The sequence below is a fragment of the Hyperolius riggenbachi genome, chromosome 11, assembly GCF_040937935.1.
Source record: "Hyperolius riggenbachi isolate aHypRig1 chromosome 11, aHypRig1.pri, whole genome shotgun sequence".
Classification (NCBI taxonomy): domain Eukaryota; kingdom Metazoa; phylum Chordata; class Amphibia; order Anura; family Hyperoliidae; genus Hyperolius; species Hyperolius riggenbachi.
Genome location: NC_090656.1, coordinates 157,080,262 through 157,105,656, shown reverse-complemented (window position 1 = coordinate 157,105,656; position 25,395 = coordinate 157,080,262). Strand labels below are relative to the sequence as shown.

The window sequence follows — 25,395 nt, the reverse complement described above, 5'->3', positions numbered from 1 at the left end:
TTTGTGATGTAACTACATAAATGATAAGATAAACAAGGATATGTCCCATTTCTAACACTAACCGTTCTTTTTTGGGAACCTAAATCATTTTTCACAAGTAAGTCCCTAAGTGAGGGTGCTCGCTTGTAAGACATTAAAGGAGGTTGGTGAAATTCTTTAACAAAAGGCAAACCTTCATGTAGGAGTGGCCAATGTTTGTGGATCACTTTGTCAACCTTTTGCAGACAGCACGTTGTAAGTTGTAACACACGGGATCCTATTTATAAAATCCACTCTTTTCCCTCTATGACATCTCCCCAAATTAGTCCTTCTCTTTAATTGTCTCTTGCTATTATCTACTACCAAACACCTCATTGGATATCCATGGGCAAGGAATTTATATCTAATTTCTTCTAATCTGGTCCATCTTTTGACTGGATCATTCACAATCGTTGTGATTCTCTTGAATTGTCCCTTGGGTATATTATCTTTGATATGTGGTACATGAAAACTAGAATAATGCAATATAGAATTTCTGTCCGTGGGCTTGACAAAAAGATCTGTCTCCAATTTTCCACAGTTCTTAATCACCTATGTGTCCAAAAAATTGACACTTTCACTTCTACTCTCAATCGTGAGTTTAATTTCTGGACAAGATCTATGTAGATCTTCCACAAAGGCTTCTAGGCTCGAACGTGGCCCCTCCCATATGCAAAATATATTGTCGATGTATCGACGCCAAAGTAAAACGTGTTTAGAAAATAAAGCATTAGAACAAACAAATGGGTCCTCATAGAGGCCCATAAATAAATTTGCATAGGATGGGGCCACGTTCGAGCCCATCGCCGTGCCCCTGCGTTATATGTAAAAAATGTCCATGTGCAAAAAATAGTTATATCTCAACAATAGATCCAAAAGTTTCATGAGTAAATTCCGATGTCCTGCATCAAAGTCTGTGCTGATCTGTAGGCAATGTTCAACTACTTCCAGACCACCCATATGTGGTATTGATGTATAGAGACTATTAACGTCCATAGTTACTAACAGAGCTACATCACTTAATTCTGAAAAGGTCGAGATGACTTTCAAAAATTCCGGAATTTCTCTTAAATAGGAGTCCAATGTCAAAACAATGGATTTAAGTATCCTGTCCAGAAAAATTGCCATGTTAGAAAAAATGAATCCCACCCCGGACACAATAGGTTGGCCCGGGGGGTTAGCCAACCCCTTGTGAATTTTAGGTAACGTGTATAAAATTGGTATCCTTGGATTCTCAATCAAAGTAGTGTATGGCAAGCACCAATGGTGGACCAGGGAACCGTCAGGACGTGCTATAGACTCCAGTCACCTGTGCACCTCAGGTGTCTCCTCAAGCAATGTTCTAATGAGTCAGCACCGTCTTCAATAAAAGCTCTTTTATTTAACACTAGATTTACCATTTCTGCGCAGATCTGCATAAATTCCCTGGACCTCACACCTAGTAGCACCCCTGCTGAGTTTTTTAACATGCCATCAGCTCCATTGTTCTCTTTCTTTTGTTCTGAAAACATAACCATTACCTGTGAGGCCTTGCGCATTTGTTTACTCTACCTCACATCCCCCACAACCAGAGAGTTCTGTTCTTTGTGTGCCAGACTGATACTGTAATCAAGGGGCTTTTATTGGTGTTTCAATGTGCACTGTGTGGGTAGAGGTCATTGGGGTGCCCAGTGCAGTAGCAAGTCACTCGTGCTTCACTGCGCAAGCTGGACCCACAAAGTCTGCTAAGGTTTGTCATTGCCATAATACATATGATATTTATATAAACCCACAACGGACAATTATTTTACTTCACTGTCACTGTCGCACAGACTGCTGCAGTGCAAAACAACGCTATTGGGCACGGTGAATAAAGTCCGGTGTGAACTTCCTCAGCTTGCGAAAGACACTGCACAGCGAGAGGTATTATTATTATTTATTGTATTTATAAAGCGCCAACATATTACGCAGCACTGAATATTAATTTAGGCTACAGACAATATTTAGGGGTGACATACAGCAATATGACAATACAGGAATACAAGAAAACTAGATCACACAGCACAGTATGAGTACAAGGTAATGCTTAGTCAGTCACTGGATGGGAGCATGGAGATTAGGCAAGTTAGGTTCACTCAAATGCATAGCATGGGTTCACAGTAATGGAGGTGCATGATCAGGTAGGACACAAAAGGAGGAGGACCATGCCCAAAGGCTTACAATCTAGAGGGAGAGGTAGGGACACGAGAGGTAGGGGACCAGAGTTCAGCTGTGGGTTTAGAACAATTGTGAGGGGTGGTAGGCCAGAGTGAAAAGGTGAGTTTTGAGGGCCTTCTTGAAGGTGTTGAAGGAGGGGGCTGCCCTAATGGGTGGAGGTAGGGAGTTCCATAGTGTTGGAGCGGCTCTTGAGAAGTCCTGGAGGCGTGCATGGGACTGGGTGATGCGGGGGACGGTCAGGCGAAGTTCATTGGAGGAGCGGAGTGAGCGGCTTGGTGTGTATCGATAACGTTTATAGATATTGGTTTCGCGCAAAAAATCTCGTTTGCGCGCGAAAACGTTATTGTTTCACGTGAAAATTCACGATCGCGCAAAACCAAAAATTCTGTTTTCTTTTTCAGTGTTTCAAACTTTACAGAGTTTACAGCGTTTGCAGACCCAGTGTCCATCGTCCCTGCATTTGGCACAGGTGAATTTTTGACATGTTGCACAGGTAAACCTGCTGCGATTCCTGCTGCAGCTCTCTTGCACCTGGCACTGTGTTGTCTGTACAGTCCCTGGCACAGCAGCTGCAACAGCTTCAGCAGCCCGCCTTTGTGCCAATATTTCCTTGTGCTGCATGAATCGGCAACGGAGTTCCTTAGCTAGAAGACTCAGAAACAATCTTCTTTTGCCTGTCCACCCTGTACATGCCTTGTACAAAATGTAGGCATTCACCGCCGCCAGGTCCAGCATATTGTAAAAAACTGCTACTGGCCACCTGCGTGTTGCTGCTCTTACGGAATACATCCGTGCCATTTGGTCCAACACGTCTACACCACACTGTAAAAGCAGAGAGAGAGAGACATGAGTATATGTGCTTTTTTTCTATAGGCCTGTATAGTACACATCAGAAAACATTGTAGCACTAGCAGGGTGTTCCTTGGGTCCTTGGAGATCAGGGGCACCTGTGCGGTCCCCCCCCCCCCCCCCCCGGCCACCGCAGCTGTCCCCGCTGCCAGACAGGCAGCAGCGTCAGACCTCGATCAGCAGGCGACCAGTTAGAGTGGGCGCTAGGACCTACCTAGCGGACAACGCTGATATGCGGAAGTGACATCACTTTCGCATATTTGCGCCTGGCACCCGCTCTAACTGGTCGGGTCACCCGCTGATCGAGGTCTGACGCTGCTGGCGAGTGACAGCAGGGACCCCCAGTTAGGTAGTGAGGGACAGCAGGGACCCCTGTTAGGTAGTGAGTGACATCAGGGACCCCGGTTAGATAGTAAGTGACAGCAGGGACCCCAGGTTAGATAGTGAGAGGGATAGTGAGTGATAGTGAGTGACAGGGACCCCCGTTAGGTAGTGAGTGACAGGGACCCCCGTTAGGTAGTGAGTGACAGGCGCCCCCTCACCTCGCAGCCAGCAGTGACCTGACCAGTTAGAGTGGGCGCAAATATGCAGAAGTGATGTCACTTCCGCATATCAGCGGTGTCCGCTAGGTGCTAGCGCCCACTCTAACTGGTCGGGGCACCCCTGGAAATAGATTGGGGCACCCCAGAAAATGTTGGGGGCATGGGCCCCCCAAAATAGCGCTAGCGACGCCACTGAGCACTGGTGTAAAATTCAGTGCAGTTTCTAGGCTAAAATGCACCCAGGGCGAGGGTGTAAAAATTGCGGCCCCCCCCCAAAGCAAGGTATTGGTGCCCGCAGTATAGGTTAGCCAGGTCTAGTTGCACTCAGTATAGATTCCCCCAGTATAGGTAGCCCAGAATAGGTACCCCAGTATAGGTAGCCAGCTATAAGTCCCCCCAGTATAGGTAGCCAGGCATAGGTGAGCCAGTATAGTTGCCTCCGGTATAGGTTAGCCAGGTAGGTGCCTCCAGTATAGGTAGCCAGTATAGTTGCCCCCAGTATAGGTTAGATAGGCAGGCGCCCCGGTACAAGTTAGATAGGTAGGTGCCCCCAGTATAGGTTAGATAGGTAGGTGCCCCCCAGTATAGGTTAGATTAGGTAGCTGCCCCCCAGGTTAGATAGGTAGGTGGGTTTATATAAACATCATATGTACTACGGTATGTCTATGACAAACCTTAGCAGACTTTGTGGGTCCAGCTTGCGCAGTGAAGCACGAGTGATTTGCTACTGCACTGGGCACTCCAAAGCCCTTCTCTACCCACACAGTGCCGTCTTTTGCTGTCTGGCTCAGACAGGGCTTCCCAGTACCACGGTGCATCTTCCGTGGAGGCATGTTGGGTTCTTCTTCTTCTGTCTCCTTTTCAGATTCTTCTGAGGAGGTATCAGTGGCCTGCTGGACAAATGAAATCTCTCCTCCATCAGAGTCTGCTTCGTCCATTTCCTGAAGCCAGGCCAAAGCCTGTTGCGCGGAGAGGTTCTTCCTGCGTGGCAGTGATGCGCAGGCCATCCTGATGTGTGTTCTTAGAAATGCGAACAAGAAATGATTCTTCCACCTGCATCGGTCTGCTTTTATGCACAGCACTGTGTCATGCCACTCCCTTACATACACTGCTACAATGGATGGACAGGACAGCATCACACCTTTTGGCCACCTCTACAGCATTCATATGTTGTGAAAAGCCAGCCTAATTGCATTACAGTATCTGCCATACTGCCATTAATGCCATGGCAATGGAATGCCTCAGTCTGTCATCATTTGTCATGTCAATGGAACACTGCCAAAAGTGCCAATTGCCCTCTGATTGCATTTTGCTGCATGAATCGGCAACAGAGTTCTGTGTCTGCGTGGGTTTCCTCCGGGCACTCCGGTTTCCTCCAACATCCCAAAAACATACAGATAAGTTAATTGGCTTCCCCATAAAATTGGCCCCATATGACGATACATACACTACATAATACATACATAGACATACTGTATGATTATGACAGGGACTAGATTTTGAGCCCCTCTGAGGGATAGTTAGTGATGAGACAATATACTCTGTACAGTGCTGCGTAATATGTTGGCGCTATATAAATACTTAAATAAAATCTGCCCCTGCCTTTTCACCCATACTGCTCTCACTCATGCAACACCCAATGGGCTTGATTCACAAAAGAGTGCTAACTGTTAGCACGGCCGTTTTCGCGTGAATTTTCGCATTGTGCGCGATCGCGATATCGATATTGTGCGAAAATTCGCGATCACGCGCAATGCGGTAAAAATTTGCACGAAAACGGCCGTGCTAACAGTTAGCACTCTTTTGTGAATCAAGCCCCATATCTGCTACAGGCAACCCTACCCCCACCTCTGTTTCAAATCAGACACTTTGTCTACACTTCAGAGTCCTCTACACTTCACACTATTTGTGTACAAACATACATTGGAGACTGAAGTGTTAGCAAGTTTTCATTGTATTCATGTCATTGTATCAGCAACTTTTCATTCTGTTTTCACACAATTGTTTATAAAAGACTTGTGTTTCCATATATTGTGAATGTGTGTCTGTAATATTTGCAGGTCACTGAATGTGGGGTGGGGGATATTTTGTATAGATATGGCAGGCATGTCTGAAGGTTTCCAAGTCTCACACAGCTACTTTGTGTAAAGAAATGGAAATGTGGAGGCCTCACAGGTAGTTTGGTTTGCACAACAATAGATTGAAGATAATCAACCCTGAAGACCTGTGAACATCTCAGCAGGGGTGAATAACACCTCTGGCCTTGCAACAGAAAATAGAAAACTCTGTAATTCTAGTGTTAAATCTCAATAAAATTCCAAGCTGATTGCTTGCTTACATGCTATGGAATTTTATTGAGATTTAAATAAAAGAGCTTTTATTGAAGACGGTGCTGACTCATTGGAACAATGCTTGGATTCTCAATCAACAGGAAGTTCTTTAACTCTTTGTCAATGATCTGTGCATCTTCTGCTTTATTAAGTAAGTTTTCAATCTCCCTTTGGATCATCATAGTGGGATGATGGGATCTGATGTTAGTCATTCATAAACATCCGTATCATTCAGTTGACTTTGTATCTCATCCTTATATTTGGTAGTATCCATTACTACAACATCTCCTCCTTTGTCCGCTGCCCTTATAGTCACCACCTTATTCTTGGCCAGGGAGCTAATAGCTCTCCTCTCTTCCGGCGTTACATTACTCTCAATATGTTTTAACTTCTTAGCTTCAACATCACACTGTAACTTCTGAATGTCCGAATTAACATTTTTAATAAATCTATCGATAATCGGGTGACTAGACGGTTGAAAGGAACTCTTGTTACGTAAACCCCATTCTTTTAAGTGAATGCATCTCATGTTTTCTCCTTGTGGTTTAGTGAAAAATTTACCTCCTGCAAAAAAATTCTTCAACTTCACATTCCTGTAAAATCTGGTAAGCTCCAACTCCAATTCAAAAAAATCAGGAAAATAAGTAGGGCAAAAAGATAAACCATAATTGAGGACATTATGTTCAACATCAGTTAGAACATGTTCAGAAATGTTGACAACCAGGTCTACAGGTATTATTTTTGATTCCTCAACTCCATCGTAGAGCCTATTTTCTGTTTCCCTTTGTTTTTGTTTCTGATATTTCTTTCCTCCCCTCCGCTTGCGCTGTCTGAATTGTGTGACTGATCGTCCGTAGTCACTAAAAAATCACTTTATGAGTGTTCAGTTGGCATTCCTGGAGCCCGAGGTTTCGGATTTCTGGTAAATCTAGTTCTATTAGGATTATGGTGTCTAAAAGGCACATTGGTACCACTACGCTGCCAACGATAGACGTAGCCCGGTTGAATATGCATGTATTCATTAGAATTAATTCTTCCTCCCCTTCCTCTTCCTTTTCCCACCCTTCCTTGTCAATTGTCCAATTGTGATCCATGTATGAATATGCATTTATTCATTAGAACCAATTCCTCATCCTCTTTCTCTTTCTTTCCCCACCCTTCCTGGCCATTTATCCAATGTAATCCATTTATGCTACACCTCACCCCCAATCCTCCAATGCTGATTGGCCAATCTTTATATACCACCGCAATGCATTACACATAAGGCTAGCCCAGACTCCACTGAAGGGTTATAAGAACTGGATGCAGGCTGCCACAGTGGTATAGAGTGCAGACATTTGGAGGAGAGAAGATACATCTAGCTGGACTCTGCTGGAATACTGCAAGTATATCTTGAACTGATGCATGCAAAGTATGATGATGCCTGATTGACTTTGCTTCACTAAACAGCTCATAAGCATATGCACGCTCTCTAACCAACTAATGCTTGAACACTGCAGTTCTCTTACCACTAAGGACTTATCCCCATTAGGGGGAGGCAGCTGCTGGGTGCATTGTGTGAAGTGCTGTGTGACAGGTGGGCAGACTGGGCTTGCGTGCATGGAGCATAAGAGTCCTTTTGACAGACTCCATGCACACAAGCCTAGAACTATGAGGTTTGGGGTATGTGGGGTGGCTCCTTGGTTTTAATGTACTATCTTCTGCGCAGAAATAGTTTTTAATATTGTCTGTGTTTTGGTCCACAAAGGTGTATACCTGCATTTTTTGATCGTGTAATAAAGACGTTAATTGTGACTGAGATGGTATAGGTGTATATGGCCAATTTGTGTGATTTTTTTTTTTTAGTTATAGTATACTGGTCACACCGACCCACCGGTCTACATTCATATATAAATAGATGGTGATGTTAAATGCACGATTTGACTGCAACTACATGGCAAACTCCCATTTTTATAATGCTAAATACATACCTGGACCAACGCCATCCAACAAAGGAGTCTGCCTCCCCTGGGATACTCTACATCTGGCCACCTCCAGGAGAGCTTGGTCCCTGGCTGGCCTGAAAGGGACACATGTCTTCTCTGGCTGGTTTCTGCAAACCGTCACAATTGAATCAAGTGACATGTACTGAACAGGACAATATACAGATTTACATATCTTTCATAGAACGCTCTCTCTTTTTTGTCTTTTATCTACATAGTGGAATATAGAGCTGACTATATTGGGGCTGCCTGATCACACCTCTAAAGGGGATCTTTCCATATCCCATGCTTTTGCCTTTTATAAATAAAATCACATTTATTTGCTACATCCTGCACACTTTATAAACAAAATCAGGTTTATCGGCTACATCCAGCATCCTTTTATAAACAAAATCACGTTTATTGGCTACATCTGGCACCCTTTATAAACAAAATCAGGTTTATCGGCTACATCCAGTATCCTTTTATAAACAAAATCAGGTTTATTGGCTACATCTGGCACCCTTTTTTCCAGGCGCCCTTTTTACAAGTACACATATTCATCAACAGTAAACAATTGGCTTGAATTATTAAGCTGCACTATGTTAATTAACATAGTAGTGGCCGCTAGTGAATTCTCACGGTCGCGATACTTCACAGGACCACCCACATTTAAAGTTTTGCACGTTGCTATGTAAGCAATGCACGTAACTAAAGAAGGCACGGTCCTTACATAGCAACATGTGCTGGTATGTAAGCCGTGCATATCGGCCACCCCTTCTTTTTAACGAGCGCTCCCTCACGTTAAGCTGCGTTGCTTTAGCAGCAGAGCTGAATGAATCAAGCCCAATGTCTCTGTGTATTAACAGTAAATGCCTATCTTTGTAATTAATAAACAATGGTATTGGTTTAAAAAAATACATAGATATTATTTGTACAGTGTAGTTTTATAACACTTGATTATAGATTGTGTCCTTTATTGACTCCCTCCTTACCTGTCCTGTAATTCCCGATGTTCTTGCTTCAGCAGCCTCATAACACTCCGCCCTTTGCGCAGCTCTCTTTGTAGACGTTCCAACTCTCCTTCTTGTCTCTGCAAGTCTCTGATGAGTGAATCATAACGGCCCTGTAGTTCTGACCTTTCCCTCCGCACTCCATTCAATTCCAATAGAAGCAGTGAAAGAGGGGACTCATCGTTTGCAGCATTGCAAAGAGTAGGGATAGGCTCAGATGTAGATTTTACTTGTGATACAGAAATATAGCTTGCAGGTGCTGAATACTGGGGTGAGGCAGTGACAGAGGCAGAACATACGTGTGACCCAGTTGTTGCTGATATGGAGCCAGGAAGGGCAGCTACAGAGATTGGAGATGCTGTAGGAGCAGATTTTGAAAACAACAATGAAAATGGAGTATCAGAAACAGAATATGTAGCCTTAGAAGAAGAATCTAAAGATGTAACCATGGATTTGCATTTTTCTTCTAGTCCTTCATTTGTGTTTTCCCCATGTCCACTTTCAAACAGTTGTCTCTCTTGTAAATGCATTCTTCTTCGAGATTCCTCTTCAAGTTTTTTCTGAGGTTCGGTGACATGTTCAAAGCTCTCTGCTTCCTCTCCCATTTTTTTCTTGTGAAATCTCTCCACTTTACTTCTATGTGCCAGCTCATGTTTGGTAGACTGAACATCTTCAAAACTTTCATAAAGTTGTTCCTGCAGAAGCTCTGCTGACTCATCACTCTCGCAAAGCTTAACCTTAAGTGGTTTTTGAGATACCTCTGTAGGCTTTTCTTTCAAAAATTGCTCACTTTCTGTGCACTCTCCCATACGTTTCTTTAAAGTTTTTATGTCTCCTTCTTTTGCGCTGGACAGTCTCTGGAAAGCTGCTGCTTCTTCTGTGCTTAGTTGAAGTTGTCTGGCCAAACATTCTTCCTCATCTTTCTGCTGCAGTTTTTGATATTGTTCTTTATTCAGAAGTTTCTGTTTATGAATTTGTTCAGTGAGGACCTCATTTTTTCTACTCATGTCCTCCATCTGCTTTTTAAGGGCCTGAATTTGTGCACTGTCATTTAGATGTCTTTCCAGTAACTGTGCATTCTTTTCATCTAATTGCATTTGCAACAACAGCTTTTCTCTTTCACCTTCTTCAGTTTGTATCTTCCATGCCTTTTCCTGTTCAGTAAATTCTTTAAGCTGACACTTGTGGAACTGAAGTTCAGCACTGTTCTCTTCCAATTGTCTCTTCAGTATCTGCTCCCTTTCCTCTAGACGTCTTTGAAGTAGAAAGTTTTCACCATTTCTCTCGCTTAAGTGTTTTTTCAGTGTCTCTGTTTCTTCAAAACTTTTTTGAATTATTTTGTTCAAACATTCTATCTCATCTGATTTCTCTTGTATTTTTTTGTTGAGAATGATCTCAAACGCTTCTTTATCTTTCATCTGTCTTTTAAGGGTCTGTATCTCCTCAGCATTCTCTTGGAGTTTTTTGTTACATGCCTGTCTTTCTTTTGCATCTTCTTCGAGCTGTTTCAACTGGACCTTTCTCCATCCTTCATTTTCTTCCAGATGTCTCTTCAAAAGCTGTAATTCCCAATCACTTTCCTCTAGCTTCCTTTCAAAGGTCTTCTGTTTTCCACTACTCTCATTTAACTTTTTCTTTAAAGATAACATATTCTCCTCTCTATCCTGAAGCTCTGCATTAAGAGATTGTATGTCAGCTTCATTATCTTTCATCTTTTTTAAAAAACTGTGTTCTTTTTTAGCATCAATAAAAATCTGGTATGTGAGACTTTCATTTTTCTCAGCCATATCTTGAAGTTGCTGCTTAAGTGAAGCTGACTCGCTTGTTAGAGAATTTAGGACATCATTTTCAACTACATGCTCTTTAAGTTGTTGCAGTAAAGAGTTTTCTTCCATATCAATAAGTTGTCTCTTTAATGATTGTACTACTACATCCTTTTCCTGCAGCTGCTTCTGCAAGGAATTTATTTTCTCTGAGCTTTGTTCATGCATCCCATGTTGTGATTGTTTTAATCTTTCATTCTCCTCTAGCTGCCTCTTCAATAACTGTTCAAAACTGGAACTCCCTTGCAGTTGTCTCCGAAGAAATTGGATGGTAACTGCACTCTCTTCCAGTTGCCTTTTCACTAACTGTTCTATGCCCTCTGCCTTTTCTAGGTTTCTCTTGAGTTCTTGAACTTTGCTGGTTTGCTCTTCAGCATCCCTCTTTATTGTCTGCTCGTGGCCTTCACTTTTTATCAAGTCTTGATTGAATTTGCGTAAATCAGTGATTTGGTCTTCCAGTTGTCTCTGCGTTAGCTGTACTTTCGCCTCCTCTGTTGTCAAGCTCTCTTTAAATTCCTGGACCTCTGTAGTTCTCTCTTCCAACTGTCTTTTTAGAAGCGCTTCAATTTCTTCTCTACTCTCCAAACTTTTCTTGAGCAGTTGTGCTTCTCCTGTCTTTTCTTCCAGTTGTCTTTCTAATAAACTTTCTAATTGCTCTCTTTTTTCTAAACTTCGTTTGAGAATGTGTACCTCCTTATCTTTCTCTTCTAATTGCCTCTTAAGCATATGTTCTATTTTCTCTCTTTCATCCAAGCTTTTCTTTAGACTGTGTACTTCTGTTCCATCTTCTAGCTGTTTCTGTATTAGCTGATGTAATTCATCTCTACTTTCCAGGTTTCTTTTAAGTAGCTGCATTTCATCTGATTTCTCTTTCAAAGGTTTCTTCAATAATTGTTCAAATTCCTCTTTTTGCTCTAAGTTACTTTTACTAGTATGTACATCCACTGCTCTCACATCAAGATGCTTTCTTAAAAAAACAGTTTCACTTGCACTCTTTTCACACTGCTCCTCCGCCGACTGTTCCTCTCCTTCTTCAATATACTGCCTTATAGACTGCATTTCTCTTGAATTTCTAACTTTATCTTGAATGTCTACGTTCTCTAGAACTTCTAACTGCTGTTTTAGAGACAGCATCTCCCCAGAACTCTCCTGCTTTTGCTGCTTTGTGGAATGTGATTCTTCTGTTTCTTTAAGTTGTTTCTTTAAACATTTTATATCTAAAGATTTCACTTGAATTTGTTTCTGATGAGAGGCACTTTCTACTTCTTTCTCCTGCAACTGTTTCTTTAAAGATTGCATTTCATCTGCCCCCAGTTTTCTTTTTATAGTTAAAGAGTGCACCTCATCAGAACTTAATTCCAGCTTTGCTTTTAAAGAGTGTATCTCTTGAATGCTTAGTTTCAGATGTGTCTGTAGTGAATGTACATCCTTTGCACTTGACTCTAATTGTGTTTTCAGTAATTGTAGCTCCTGAGTATTAATTTCAGATTGTGCTTTCAGTGAATGCAACTCCACAGCACTAAATTCCAGTTGGGCTTTCAGTGAATGCACCTCTGCAGTTTTCATTTCTTGTTGCTGCTTCATTGAGCTCACATCTCCAGTGCTCAATTCTAACTGTGATTTTAATGACAATATTTCTGAATATCTCAATTCTAATTCTTTTTTTGAACACATAAGCTCTTTAGTGCTCAATTCTAGTTGTGTTTTCACAAACTGAATCTCTTTAGATTTTAATTCTAAATCTGCATTTAGTTTTTTCACCTGTTCTGCATTTGATAGCAAATGCATATTTAAAGCTTGACTGTCTTCATTAACCCAGTTTAACTGTGAAAGCAGTTCCTGAACCGCTACAGTGCTTACTTTCAGTTGATTTTTTAATGACTGTGCCTCTTCACTATTTTTTTCTTGCTGTATTTTTTCTAAGCTTGCAGTACATAGCTCCAGCTGTGCCTTTAAGGAAAGAATCTCTTTAGCACCTAGATAAACAAAATAACTTTCTTCAAGCTCCTTTTGGATTGGTTGAACATCAAAGCCAAAGTCTTTATGTGTTTCCCGTGTAAGAGTTTGCCCCGTGTTGCTCTCCAAATTTGCATTTGTTTCAGTGCCTTTACATTCATCATGCTCTCCACCTGTTCTTTTGTCCATTAGGCTTCCACCCTCTGGTTCCTATGGAAGAAAACAGATTACATTTAAGGTTTATGTTGAGATTCATTGTCTACATAATACAGTGGAATGCGAAAGTTTGGTAACCTTGTTAATCGTCATGATTTTCCTGTATAAATCGTTGGTTGTTACGATAAAAAAGTCACACAGTCCCACAGCATGATGGAACCAACACCATATTGTACTGTAAGTAGCAATGCTTGGAATGCTGTGTTGTTTTTCCTCCATGCATAACACCCGTTGTCATGCCCAAGTAACTCAGTTTTAGTTTTATCAGTCCACCACACCTTATTCCAAAATGAAGCTGGCTTGTCCAAATGTGCTTTAGCATACCTCAAGCGGCTCTGTTTGTGCTGTGGGCGGAGAAAAGGCTTCCTCTGCATCACTCTCACATACAGCATCTCCTTGTGTAAAGTGCACCGAATGGTTGAACGATGCACAGTGAATTTGGTACTGGTCTGTGGATTGACTCTGACCGTTCTCACCATTCGTTGCTTCTGTTTATCTGAGATCTTTCTTGGTCTGCCACTTCGAGCCTTAACTTGAGCTGAGCCTGTGGTTTTCCATTTCCTCAATAAGTTACTAACTATGGAAACAGACAGCTGAAATCTCTGAGACAGCTTTCTGTATCCTTCCCCTAAATCATGATGGTGAACAATCTTTGTCTTCAGGTCATTTGAGAGTTGTTTTAAGACCCCCATGTTGCTACTCTTCAGAGAATATTAAAAGGAGGGAAACTTACAATTGACCTCCTTAAATACTCTTTCTCATAATTGAATTCACCTGTGTATGTAGGTCAGGGGTCACTAAGTTTACCAAGCCAATTTGAGTTCCAATAATTAATTCTAAAGGTTTTGGGATCAATAAAATGACAACAAGTGCCCAAATTTATGCAGCTGCCTAATTTTATTTAAATAATTATTGCACACTTTCTGTAAATCCAGTAAATTTAATTTCACTTCTTAAATATCAGTGTGTGTCTCCTGCATGATATACTTAACTGATTTTTTTTCAGCGTAACAACCAATGACTTATACAGGAAAATCATGACGATTAACAAGGTTGCCCAAACTTACGCATCCCACTGTACATACATTTAGGCAGGGAACACACTTGTAGATTTGTGCACATTTTGTCTCATGCAGCAGAATGCACACTGATGCACTGGCTGTTATAGTCAAAAGAAATTGCACATCCATTTGGGTCCTTTTACGATCTGCATTCAGATTTTTCCTCACAACTTTAAATAGCATAGCATTATGTTTTTTTGTTTTGTTTTTCACATTATGCATGCATTTGTAATTACAATGTATCTTGCTGCATTGGCAAAACTTGTTATGGGTGTGAAGATCATGATGGCCACACTTGTTTTATAACTTTTATGAGATGGGCCCCAAGGTCCTGAAGGGGAGGCAAGGGAATACGTGTGATTGTTGAAAGGGGCCCCAACAAAGTTTTGTTGGGGGCCCTAGGAATTGTAGATATTCCACTGGCCAGAAGCCTATTTTATTATCAAGGCAACAGAAGAAAAAGCAGCCAAAATACTGTTGATAGAGACAGAGATAGATAAATACAAAGAAGCCTATTTCATGGGACAGTTGATGCACTTACCATCCTCAGAGTAGTGATAAGGTAGAAAGGTAAAACAGAAGAACCCTTAAAACAGCTTTGAGAAAGGCTAAACAATAAACTGGGAAACCAAGGACTGAGTTGCTTCCACACATAGAGAGTTTTACATTTGTCTTTAAAAAATATTTTTGAATATTACCAAAAATGTGTTTTCCACAAAAGAGGAATACAAAATACCCAGATAACTCATGGCAACCTAGAACCACTAGGAAAGTATAAGGAGCTAACAGAGATCAAAAAGCCCTCCTACTAAAAAGCAATGCTGAGTATAATTTTCCTTCTTTAAATGATACGCTGACTATTTATATCTCTGTCTTTCAATAAACATACACTTGCACCGTCATATTATAAAAGAAACGTGGATACATGTCTCTCACCACAAATGGACTTTGTAATCATCTTCTGTTTTTTACTAAGTATTTTCAGTGTACCCATGCAGGGCAGTTTCTAGGCCAAATTGCACCCAGGGCGAGGGTATAAAAATCACATTTCCCCATGGAGGCTGGTATAGGTGCCCACAGCATAGGTTAGCCAGCTATAGGTCCCGCACCAGTATAGGTAGCCAGGCACAGTTGCCCTCAGTCAGTAGTGCTCATCACGAGCTCGTGATCACGGCTACCCTAGCAATCCGTCAGAGGAGGGGAGCCTCTGCCCTCCCCTTCTCTATATAACTGGGAACTCGTTCTTGCTTGTGATGCTGTAGTGCTGAGAACATCTCCAGTGCTATTGTCCATCTGAGCAAGTGCTTTATTGTTGCAAAACACAGCATTTTGACTCCTTTACACATTTCATGTCAAAAACCTGAGCAGTTCTTGCCTTTTTCATAATTACTAACTCAGTAAAAGGACCAGCCTTTAAAGCATTGCTATTATATAAATCTGGCATAGCGGGGTCTGAACCCTCTATAACAGTAATTATAGATTGACGGTATACCTTGAAATGAATCAGAGCACCCAGTATATGATATTATATAAAAAATTGTATTTGCTTATCATACAGCATATGAACAAAATATGAACAGTTCCAAGTAGTGTTTCCTTCTAACAGTATTCCTTCTTACCATGGCCTTTATAGCCAAGTGATCATCAATCTTCTAAGTACATTTAAAAAAGTATATAATACTTGTGTTATGTAGAATAAGATCAAAACAAAAGTAGTCTCATCTGTATCAATAGCCGTGTATCCAGTAGCTGTGTAAAACTTGTAGTAATCTTCTTAAAGAAATAACATGAAAAATAGCTTCTAAAAAAACATCTTGCTAACATCTTAACATAAGGCCACAGTAAGGCCACATCTGGAATATGGAATTCAGTTCTGGACACCACATTACAAAAAAGATATTGCAGTTTTAGAGCAGGTGCAGAGACGAGAAACAAAATTGATACGTGGGATGGAAGGTCTCACATACCAAGAAAGGTTAGATAAACTGGGTTTATTTAGTCTAGAGAAAAGACGCCTTAGAGGGGATCTAATTAACATGTATAAATACATCAGAGGGCAATATAATAGCTTGGCGGATGAGCTTTTTGTCCCTAGGCCTTCTCAAAGGACTAGAGGACATGATCTGCGCATGGAGGAAAAACGTTTTAGCCATTTATTTAGGAAAGGGTTCTTTACAGTAAGAGTGATTAAGATGTGGAATGCATTGCCACAGGAAGTCGTTATGGCAAACTCTATACCTGCATTTAAAGGCGGCTTAGATGCTTTCCTTGCGTTGAAAGACATCCATGGCTACAATTACTAGGTAATGCCTAATGATGTTGATCCAGGGATTTTATCTGATTGCCATCTGGTGTCGGGAAGGAATTTTTCCCTTTAGGGGCTAATTGGACCATGCCTTGTAAGGGTTTTTTCGCCTTCCTCTGGATCAACAGGGATATGTGAGGGAGCAGGCTGGTGTTGTACTTTATACTGGTTGAACTCGATGGACGTATGTCTTTTTTCAGCCAAAATAACTATGTAACTATGTAACTATAACTTAATGCTGAAAAATTAATAAAGTAAATCACCAGAATATTAAGCATATTACCCCTTCTCTGTCATCTCTTCAGCATCTAGAACCATGTGTGGGAAGGTAGCTTCTGCCTCGTGTGTCTTCTCAGGAGATTGGTAGGCCTGTGCAAACTATGAGCTTTCAGCTACTACTTTTATAGTGATTGGATGCAATATGGCTGCCTAATCTGGACTTTCCCTAAATCCCAGGTTCTGATTGGCTGAAACTTTTGTGCGTAAATGCTTTATCATGTTTTGAATACCCAAGTCATAATATTATTGTTTATAAATTCCTTATTAACTTATCATGTGAGAATTAACATCATTTGGAATGTTTACAAATTCTGACGTTTGATATCAGGTCATATTAGACATATTTTATTAACCTCCCTGGCGGTATGAGGGTTTTTTTAACCTTTTTTTTTAGCATGTAGCTAGCCTAGAGCTAGCTACATGCTTCCCCCCTCCCTGCGGCGTCCCCTGTATGCGCCGATCGCTGTTCTGAACGGGATTTCCATGAGGGCTTCCCCCGTCGCCATGGCGACACGCGCGATGATGTCACCGACGTCATGATGTCAGAGGGAGTCCCGATCCCCCCCTCAGCGCTGCCTGGCACTGATTGGCCAGACAGCGTACGGGTCTCGGGGGGGGGCACCCTCTGATGCGGCAGGTAGCGGCTAATTGGCGCGGGGCGGCGGCGATCGTGAGTAACAAGCAGCTAGCAAAGTGCTAGCTGCGTGTGTAAAAAAAATTATGCAGATCGGCCCAGCAGGGCCTGAGAAATCCTCCTGCGCGGCTTACCCCGTGTCCAGCACGGGGTTACCGCTAATGAGGTTAAAAATGAACGTCACCAGCCATCTTGTCTGCTGGTTGACTTATTTGCCCCAGACATTTGGACCTTCAAACATTAAACAATATCATTCATGACGCATTTCTGATGTGTCCTTCTGCTAATTAGTTTGGAATGTGTCTGTCTTTTACCAAACATAAAACTGGTCACTTTGACCGAGTAAAAAGTCTACAGCAATTTAGATGCTTATTGAAGTACACAGGGCTTCCCCCAATAAACGTATTTAAATGTAAAGCTTATTATATAATTCTTCTTAAAACAATGAATCATATAAGATGTAATTGCACATTAAAATGTAATAAATATAAAATCATGTTCTATACATTTGCCTTTCCACTGGCAGATGTCAGCATTTCATCATGTAAATAACAAGCAGTATTAATAATATTAATTATAAGACTATGAAACCGCCAGGTGGCATAATTGTCCTAAATATGATACAACCTTGCAAAGTTCATTATTTACATTCCAGAATGTTTTATAGTCAAAACATGGCATTATATTCTTGCTAATATGCGTATCAATACTTTTACTAGCAGAATCCAGCTTAAAATGTAATTCAAAGTTATAAATTATATTATATGTAATTACAGTTTAATAACTATGGGCCTGATTCACAAAGCGGTGCTAACAGTTAGCACGCTGGTGAAAAGCCCTTTATCATGCCTAAACTCAGTTTAGGCATGATAAGTTTAGGTGTGATAAGTTTAGGTGTGATAAGTTTAGGCATGATAAGTTTAGGTGTGATAAGTTTAGGTGTGATAAGTTTAAGCGCCAACTGCGTTAGCACCGCAGTGCACAGCTGATCAAAAGTTTTACGCTAGCAAAGACTGGTGCACTTCGTATAAAGTTTAATGGCGCTGCTTTGCGTGCGGGACTTTGCAAGTGATCTAAACTTATCTAAACTTAGCATGCCTAAACTTATCACACCTAAACTTATCATGCCTAAACTTATCACACCTAAACTGGCTTTTCACCAGAGTGGTGCAATGGTTATCATGCCTAAAGTCTCTAACTGGGTTAGCACCGCTTTGTGAATCGAGCCCTATGTCTTTCTTGAGAAGGAATATATTGATTATTGTATCTTTCTGCAATATAAAATGGCGCTTCTTCAGACAAAGGTATTAAACTTCAATTTGTTTATACTTTTCATATTTTGACTTTCTCTGGCTGGGGAATTTTATCTTTTCTTGCTGGCTGTAACGGCCTTGAAGTACATGTCAACAATCTTCTAGCTTACAAGTTAAAATAATCTTATAAAGGTTTTCGCTGTCTAGAATATACGGAGATGTCCCAGTTTACAATAAAAGTTGGCATAGAACATTAAAACTTAAAACAGCTTAAAACAGCTGACAGTTTTTCCTGCATAAATGAACCGATAGAATTCTGACAAACACATTTATTGTATTGCTGTTTAGTTAGCTAGTCATTTGATTGTGTTAGTCAGTGTAGTGTATACAGGTCCTTTTTAAAAAAAAATAGCATATTGGGATAAAGTTTATTATTTTCTGTAATGTACTGTAAAACATAAGACTTTCATATATTTTAGATTCATTACACACAACTGAAGTAGTTCAAGCCTTTTATTGTTTTAATATTGATGATTTTGGCATACAGCTCATGAAAACCCAAAATTCCTATCTCAAAAAATTAGCATATCATGAAAAGGTTCTCTAAACGAGTTATTAACCTAATCATCTGAATCAACTAATTAACCCCAAACACCTGCAAAAGATTCCTGAGCCTTTTAAAAACTCCCAGCCTGGTTCATTTCTCAAAACCGCAATCATGGGTAAGACTGACGACCTGACTGCTGTCCAGAAGGCCATCATTGACACCCTCAAGCAAGAGGGTAAGACACAGAAATAAATTTCTGAATGAATAGGCTGTTCCCAGAGTGCTGAATCAAGGCACCTCAGTGGGAAGTCTGTGGGAAGGAAAAAGTGTGGCAGAAAATGCTGCACAACGAGAAGAGGTGACCGAACCCTGAGGAAGATTGTGGAGAAGGACCGATTCCAGACCTTGGGGGACCTGCAGAAGCAGTGGAATGAGTCTGGAGTAGTGTTGGGCGAACAATGTTCGCCACTGTTCGGGTTCTGCAGAACATCACCCTGTTCGGGTGATGTTCGAGTTCGGCCGAACTCCTGATGGTGTTCGGCCAAACCATTCGGCCACATGGCCGAACTAAGAGTGCATGTGATTGGCCGAACGGGTCACGTGGTTCGGACCCGAACGCGCTCTGATTGACCGAACTGTCACGTGGTTCGGGTAAATAAATACCCGAACCACGTCATATCTCCGCAATTTGTCTGTGGGTTTAGCTTTGGGTAGGCAGGCAGGGTAGTTCGCACTCCAGCCACGCTAGCCAGGGTCCCCCCAGTCATTGTGTCGCTGCTGGGAATAGTAGTACACCGCTCGCTCAGCCACACTATATAACATTGTGTTTAATGCCACTCTGTGTACCTCGCTCAGCCACACTATATAGCATTCTGTTTACTGCCACTCTGTGTCTGCTGGGAATAGTAGTACACCGTTCGCTCAGCCACACTATATAGCATTGTGTTTACTGCCACTCTGTGTACCTCGCTCAGCCACACTATATAGCATTCTGTTTACTGCCACTCTGTGTCTGCTGGGAATAGTAGTACACCGCTCGCTCAGCCACACTATATAGCATTCTGTTTACTGCCACTCTGTGTACCTCGCTCAGCCACACTATATAGCATTCTGTTTACTGCTACTCTGTGTCTGCTGGGAATAGTAGTACACTGCTCGCTCAGCCACACTATATAGCATTGTGTTTACTGCCACTCTGTGTACCTCGCTCAGCTACACTATATAGCATTCTGTTTACTGCCACTCTGTGTCTGCTGGGAATACTAGTATACCGCTCGCTCAGCCACACTATATAGCATTCTGTTTACTGCCACTCTGTGTACCTCGCTCAGCCACACTATATAGCATTGTGTTTACTGCCACTTTGTGTCTGCTGGAAATAGTAGTACACCGCTCGCTCAGCCACACTATATAGCATTGTGTTTACTGCCACTCTGTGTACCTCGCTCAGCCACACTATATAGCATTCTGTTTACTGCCACTCTGTGTCTGCTGGGAATAGTAGTACACCGCTCGCTCAGCCACACTATATAGCATTCTGTTTACTGCCACTGTGTGTACCTCGCTCAGCCACACTATATAGCATTCTGTTTACTGCCACTCTGTGTCTGCTGGGAATAGTAGTACACCGCTCGCTCAGCCACACTATATAGCATTCTGTTTACTGCCACTCTGTGTACCTCGCTCAGCCACACTATATAGCATTGTGTTTACTGCCACTTTGTGTCTGCTGGAAATAGTAGTACACCGCTCGCTCAGCCACACTATATAGCATTGAGTTTACTGCCACTCTGTGTACCTCGCTCAGCCACACTATATAGCATTCTGTTTACTGCCACTCTGTGTCTGCTGGGAATAGTAGTACACCGCTCGCTCAGCCACACTATATAGCATTCTGTTTACTGCCACTCTGTGAACCTCGCTCAGCCACACTATATAGCATTGTGTTTACTGCCACTCTGTGTCTGCTGGGAATAGTAGTACACCGCTCGCTCAGCCACACTATATAGCATTGTGTTTACTGCCACTCTGTGTACCTCGCTCAGCCACACTATATAGCATTCTGTTTACTGCCACTCTGTGTCTGCTGGGAATAGTAGTACACCGCTCGCTCAGCCACACTATATAGCATTCTGTTTACTGCCACTCTGTGTACCTCGCTCAGCCACACTATATAGCATTGTGTTTACTGCCACTCTGTGTCTGCTGGGAATAGTAGTACACCGCTCGCTCAGCCACACTATATAGCATTCTGTTTACTGCCACTCTGTGTACCTCGCTCAGCCACACTATATAGCATTCTGTTTACTGCCACTTTGTGTCTGCTGGGAATAGTAGGACACCGCTCGCTCAGCCACACTATATAGCATTGTGTTTACTGCCACTTTGTGTACCTCGCTCAGCCACACTATATAGCATTGTGTTTACTGCCACTCTGTGTCTGCTGGGAACAGTACTACGCCACTCGCTCAGTCACACTATATAGCATTCTGTTTACTGCCACTCTGTGTCTGCTGGGAATAGTAGTACACCGCTCGCTCAGTCACACTATATAGCATTGTGTTTACTGCCACTCTGTGTACCTCGCTCAGCCACACTATATAGCATTGTGTTTACTGCCACTCTGTGTCTGCTGGGAACAGTACTACACCGCTCGCTCAGCCACACTATATAGCATTGTGTTTACTGCCACTCTGTGTCTGCTGGGAACAGTAGTACACCGCTCGCTCAGCCACACTATATAGCATTGTGTTTACTGCCACTCTGTGTACCTTGCTCAGCCACACTATATAGCATTGTGTCTACTGCCACTCTGTGTCTGCTGGGAACAGTAGTACACCGCTCACCCGCCACTGTATAGCATTGTGCTCTGTGTCGCTGCTGGGAATAGTGGTACACCGCTCACCCACCACTGTATAGCATTGTGCTCTGTGTCGCTGCTGGGAATAGTGGTACACCGCTCACCCACCACTGTATAGCATTTCTGTACTGCCACTGTACTGCTGCCAGTCAGCGTGTACTTTAAGGATAAGTGAAATGAGGAAGAAATCCGGTGAAAGAGGGAGTGGCAAGGGAAGAGGTGTTTCCCCTGACTGTTCACGTACAGGCCACAGGGGAGCACCTAAGAAAACCCACTCAATACCGCCCATGTTGTCCAGGACAACAACCCTCACAAATCCAAAAGAACAGGACCAGATAATTACTTGGATGACCTCTCAAGCGTCCAGCAGTGGGTTAAGCAGCACCAGCACATCACGCACGAGGTCCGAGTCCTCAGCCAGTTACAAGGAGCCAGTGGGCACAAAGCTGACACAACCGGCAGCGGCACCACGCACACAACTGCCAGATAACCAGTCCGATGAATTACCTCAGGACACAATGGGGTATTCGCAGGAGCTATTCCCAGCCCAACAAACTTCCACCTTTGAAAGGTCAATGGAGGAACAGCCAGAAATGTTGTGCCCGGATTCACAACCATTAACTGTGGGAAGGAAAAAGTGTGGCAGAAAATGCTGCACAACGAGAAGAGGTGACCGAACCCTGAGGAAGATTGTGGAGAAGGACCGATTCCAGACCTTGGGGACCTGCAGAAGCAGTGGAATGAGTCTGGAGTAGTGTTGGGCGAACAGTGTTCGCCACTGTTCGGGTTCTGCAGAACATCACCCTGTTCGGGTGATGTTCGAGTTCGGCCGAACACCTGATGGTGTTCGGCCAAACCGTTCGGCCACATGACCGAACTAAGAGCGCATGGCCGAACGTTCCCCGAACGTTCGGCTAGCGCTGTGATTGGCCAAATGGGTCACGTGGTTCAGACCCGAACGCGCTCTGATTGGCCGAACTGTCACGTGGTTCGGGTAAATAAATACCCAAACCACGTCATATCTCCGCCATTTGTCTGTGGGTTTAGCTTTGGGTAGGCAGGCAGGGTAGTTCGCGCTCCAGCCATGCTAGCCAGGGTCCCCCCAGTCATTGTGTCGCTGCTGGGAATAGTAGTACACCGCTCGCTCAGCCACACTATATAACATTGTGTTTAATGCCACTCTGTGTACCTCGCTCAGCCACACTATATAGCATTGTTTACTGCCACTCTGTGTCTGCTGGGAATAGTAGTACACCGCTCGCTCAGCCACACTATATAGCATTGTGTTTACTGCCACTCTGTGTACCTCGCTCAGCCACACTATATAGCATTCTGTTTACTGCCACTCTGTGTCTGCTGGGAATAGTAGTACACCGCTCGCTCAGCCACACTATATAGCATTCTGTTTACTGCCACTCTGTGTACCTCGCTCAGCCACACTATATAGCATTCTGTTTACTGCCACTCTGTGTCTGCTGGGAATAGTAGTACACCGCTCACTCAGCCACACTTTATAGCATTGTGTTTACTGCCACTCTGTGTACCTCGCTCAGCCACACTATATAGCATTCTGTTTACTGCCACTCTGTGTCTGCTGGGAATAGTAGTACACCGCTCGCTCAGCCACACTATATAGCATTCTGTTTACTGCCACTCTGTGTACCTCGCTCAGCCACACTATATAGCATTGTGTTTACTGCCACTTTGTGTCTGCTGGAAATAGTAGTACACCGCTCGCTCAGCCACACTATATAGCATTGTGTTTACTGCCACTCTGTGTACCTCGCTCAGCCACACTATATAGCATTCTGTTTACTGCCACTCTGTGTCTGCTGGGAATAGTAGTACACCGCTCACTCAGCCACACTATATAGCATTCTGTTTACTGCCACTCTGTGTACCTCGCTCAGCCACACTATATAGCATTCTGTTTACTGCCACTCTGTGTCTGCTGGGAATAGTAGTACACCGCTCGCTCAGCCACACTATATAGCATTCTGTTTACTGCCACTCTGTGTACCTCGCTCAGCCACACTATATAGCATTGTGTTTACTGCCACTTTGTGTCTGCTGGAAATAGTAGTACACCGCTCGCTCAGCCACACTATATAGCATTGTGTTTACTGCCACTCTGTGTACCTCGCTCAGCCACACTATATAGCATTCTGTTTACTGCCACTCTGTGTCTGCTGGGAATAGTAGTACACCGCTCGCTCAGCCACACTATATAGCATTCTGTTTACTGCCACTCTGTGTACCTCGCTCAGCCACACTATATAGCATTGTGTTTACTGCCACTCTGTGTCTGCTGGGAATAGTAGTACACCGCTCGCTCAGCCACACTATATAGCATTGTGTTTACTGCCACTCTGTGTACCTCGCTCAGCCACACTATATAGCATTCTGTTTACTGCCACTCTGTGTCTGCTGGGAATAGTAGTACACCGCTCGCTCAGCCACACTATATAGCATTCTGTTTACTGCCACTCTGTGTACCTCGCTCAGCCACACTATATAGCATTGTGTTTACTGCCACTCTGTGTCTGCTGGGAATAGTAGTACACCGCTCGCTCAGCCACACTATATAGCATTGTGTTTACTGCCACTCTGTGTACACCGCTCACCCAGCACACTATATAGCATTGTGTTTACTGCCACTCTGTGTCTGCTGGGAACAGTAGTACACCGCTCGCTCAGCCACACTATATAGCATTGTGTTTACTGCCACTCTGTGTACCTTGCTCAGCCACACTATATAGCATTGTGTTTACTGCCACTCTGTCTGCTGGGAACAGTAGTACACCGCTCACCCGCCACTGTATAGCATTGTGCTCTGTGTCGCTGCTGGGAATAGTGGTACACCGCTCACCCACCACTGTATAGCATTGTGCTCTGTGTCGCTGCTGGGAATAGTGGTACACCGCTCACCCACCACTCTATAGCATTTCTGTACTGCCACTGTACTGTTGCCAGTCAGCGTGTACTTTAAGGATGAGTGAAATGAGGAAGAAATCCGGTGAAAGAGGGAGTGGCAAGGGAAGAGGTGTTTCCCCTGACGGTTCACGTACAGGGCACAGGGGAGCACCCAAGAAAACCCACTCAATACCGCCCATGTTGTCCAGGACAACAACCCTCACAAATCCAAAAGAACAGGACCAGATAATTACTTGGATGACCTCTCAAGCGTCCAGCAGTGGGTTAAGCAGCACCAGCACATCACGCATGAGGTCCGAGTCCTCAGCCAGTTACAAGGAGCCAGTGGGCACAAAGCTGACACAACCGGCAGCGACACCACGCACACAACTGCCAGATAACCAGTCCGATGAATTACCTCAGGACACAATGGGGTATTCGCAGGAGCTATTCCCAGCCCAACAAACTTCCACCTTTGAAAGGTCAATGGAGGAACAGCCAGAAATGTTGTGCCCGGATTCACAACCATTAACTGTGGGAAATGCACCGCGCACTGAAATGCAAGGCGAGTCCGAGGACTTTGAAACCCAAATCCCAGAGCAAGTTGGGCAGGAGGGGTTGCAATTGCAGGAGGTCGGC

General features: G+C 43.1%; 1 protein-coding gene across 13 annotated transcripts in view; it reads right to left on the bottom strand.

Annotated features, from left to right (window-relative positions):
* Positions 1-25,395, bottom strand: part of CCDC88B (coiled-coil domain containing 88B) — a 948,743-nt gene that overhangs the window by 376,143 nt on the left and 547,205 nt on the right. For 12 of the 13 annotated variants that reach the window (XR_011024965.1, XM_068261744.1, XM_068261745.1 and 9 more), the window contains one exon: positions 8,892-12,898. Coding sequence is in view for 12 of the 13 variants with exons in the window: in XM_068261744.1 (XP_068117845.1) it covers positions 8,892-12,898 (4,007 nt within the window). In the remaining variant the exon portion in view is untranslated. Of the gene's footprint in view, positions 1-7,905; positions 8,028-8,891; positions 12,899-25,395 lie in introns of all 13 variants that reach the window. The other variant, XM_068261748.1, reaches the window with a different exon arrangement.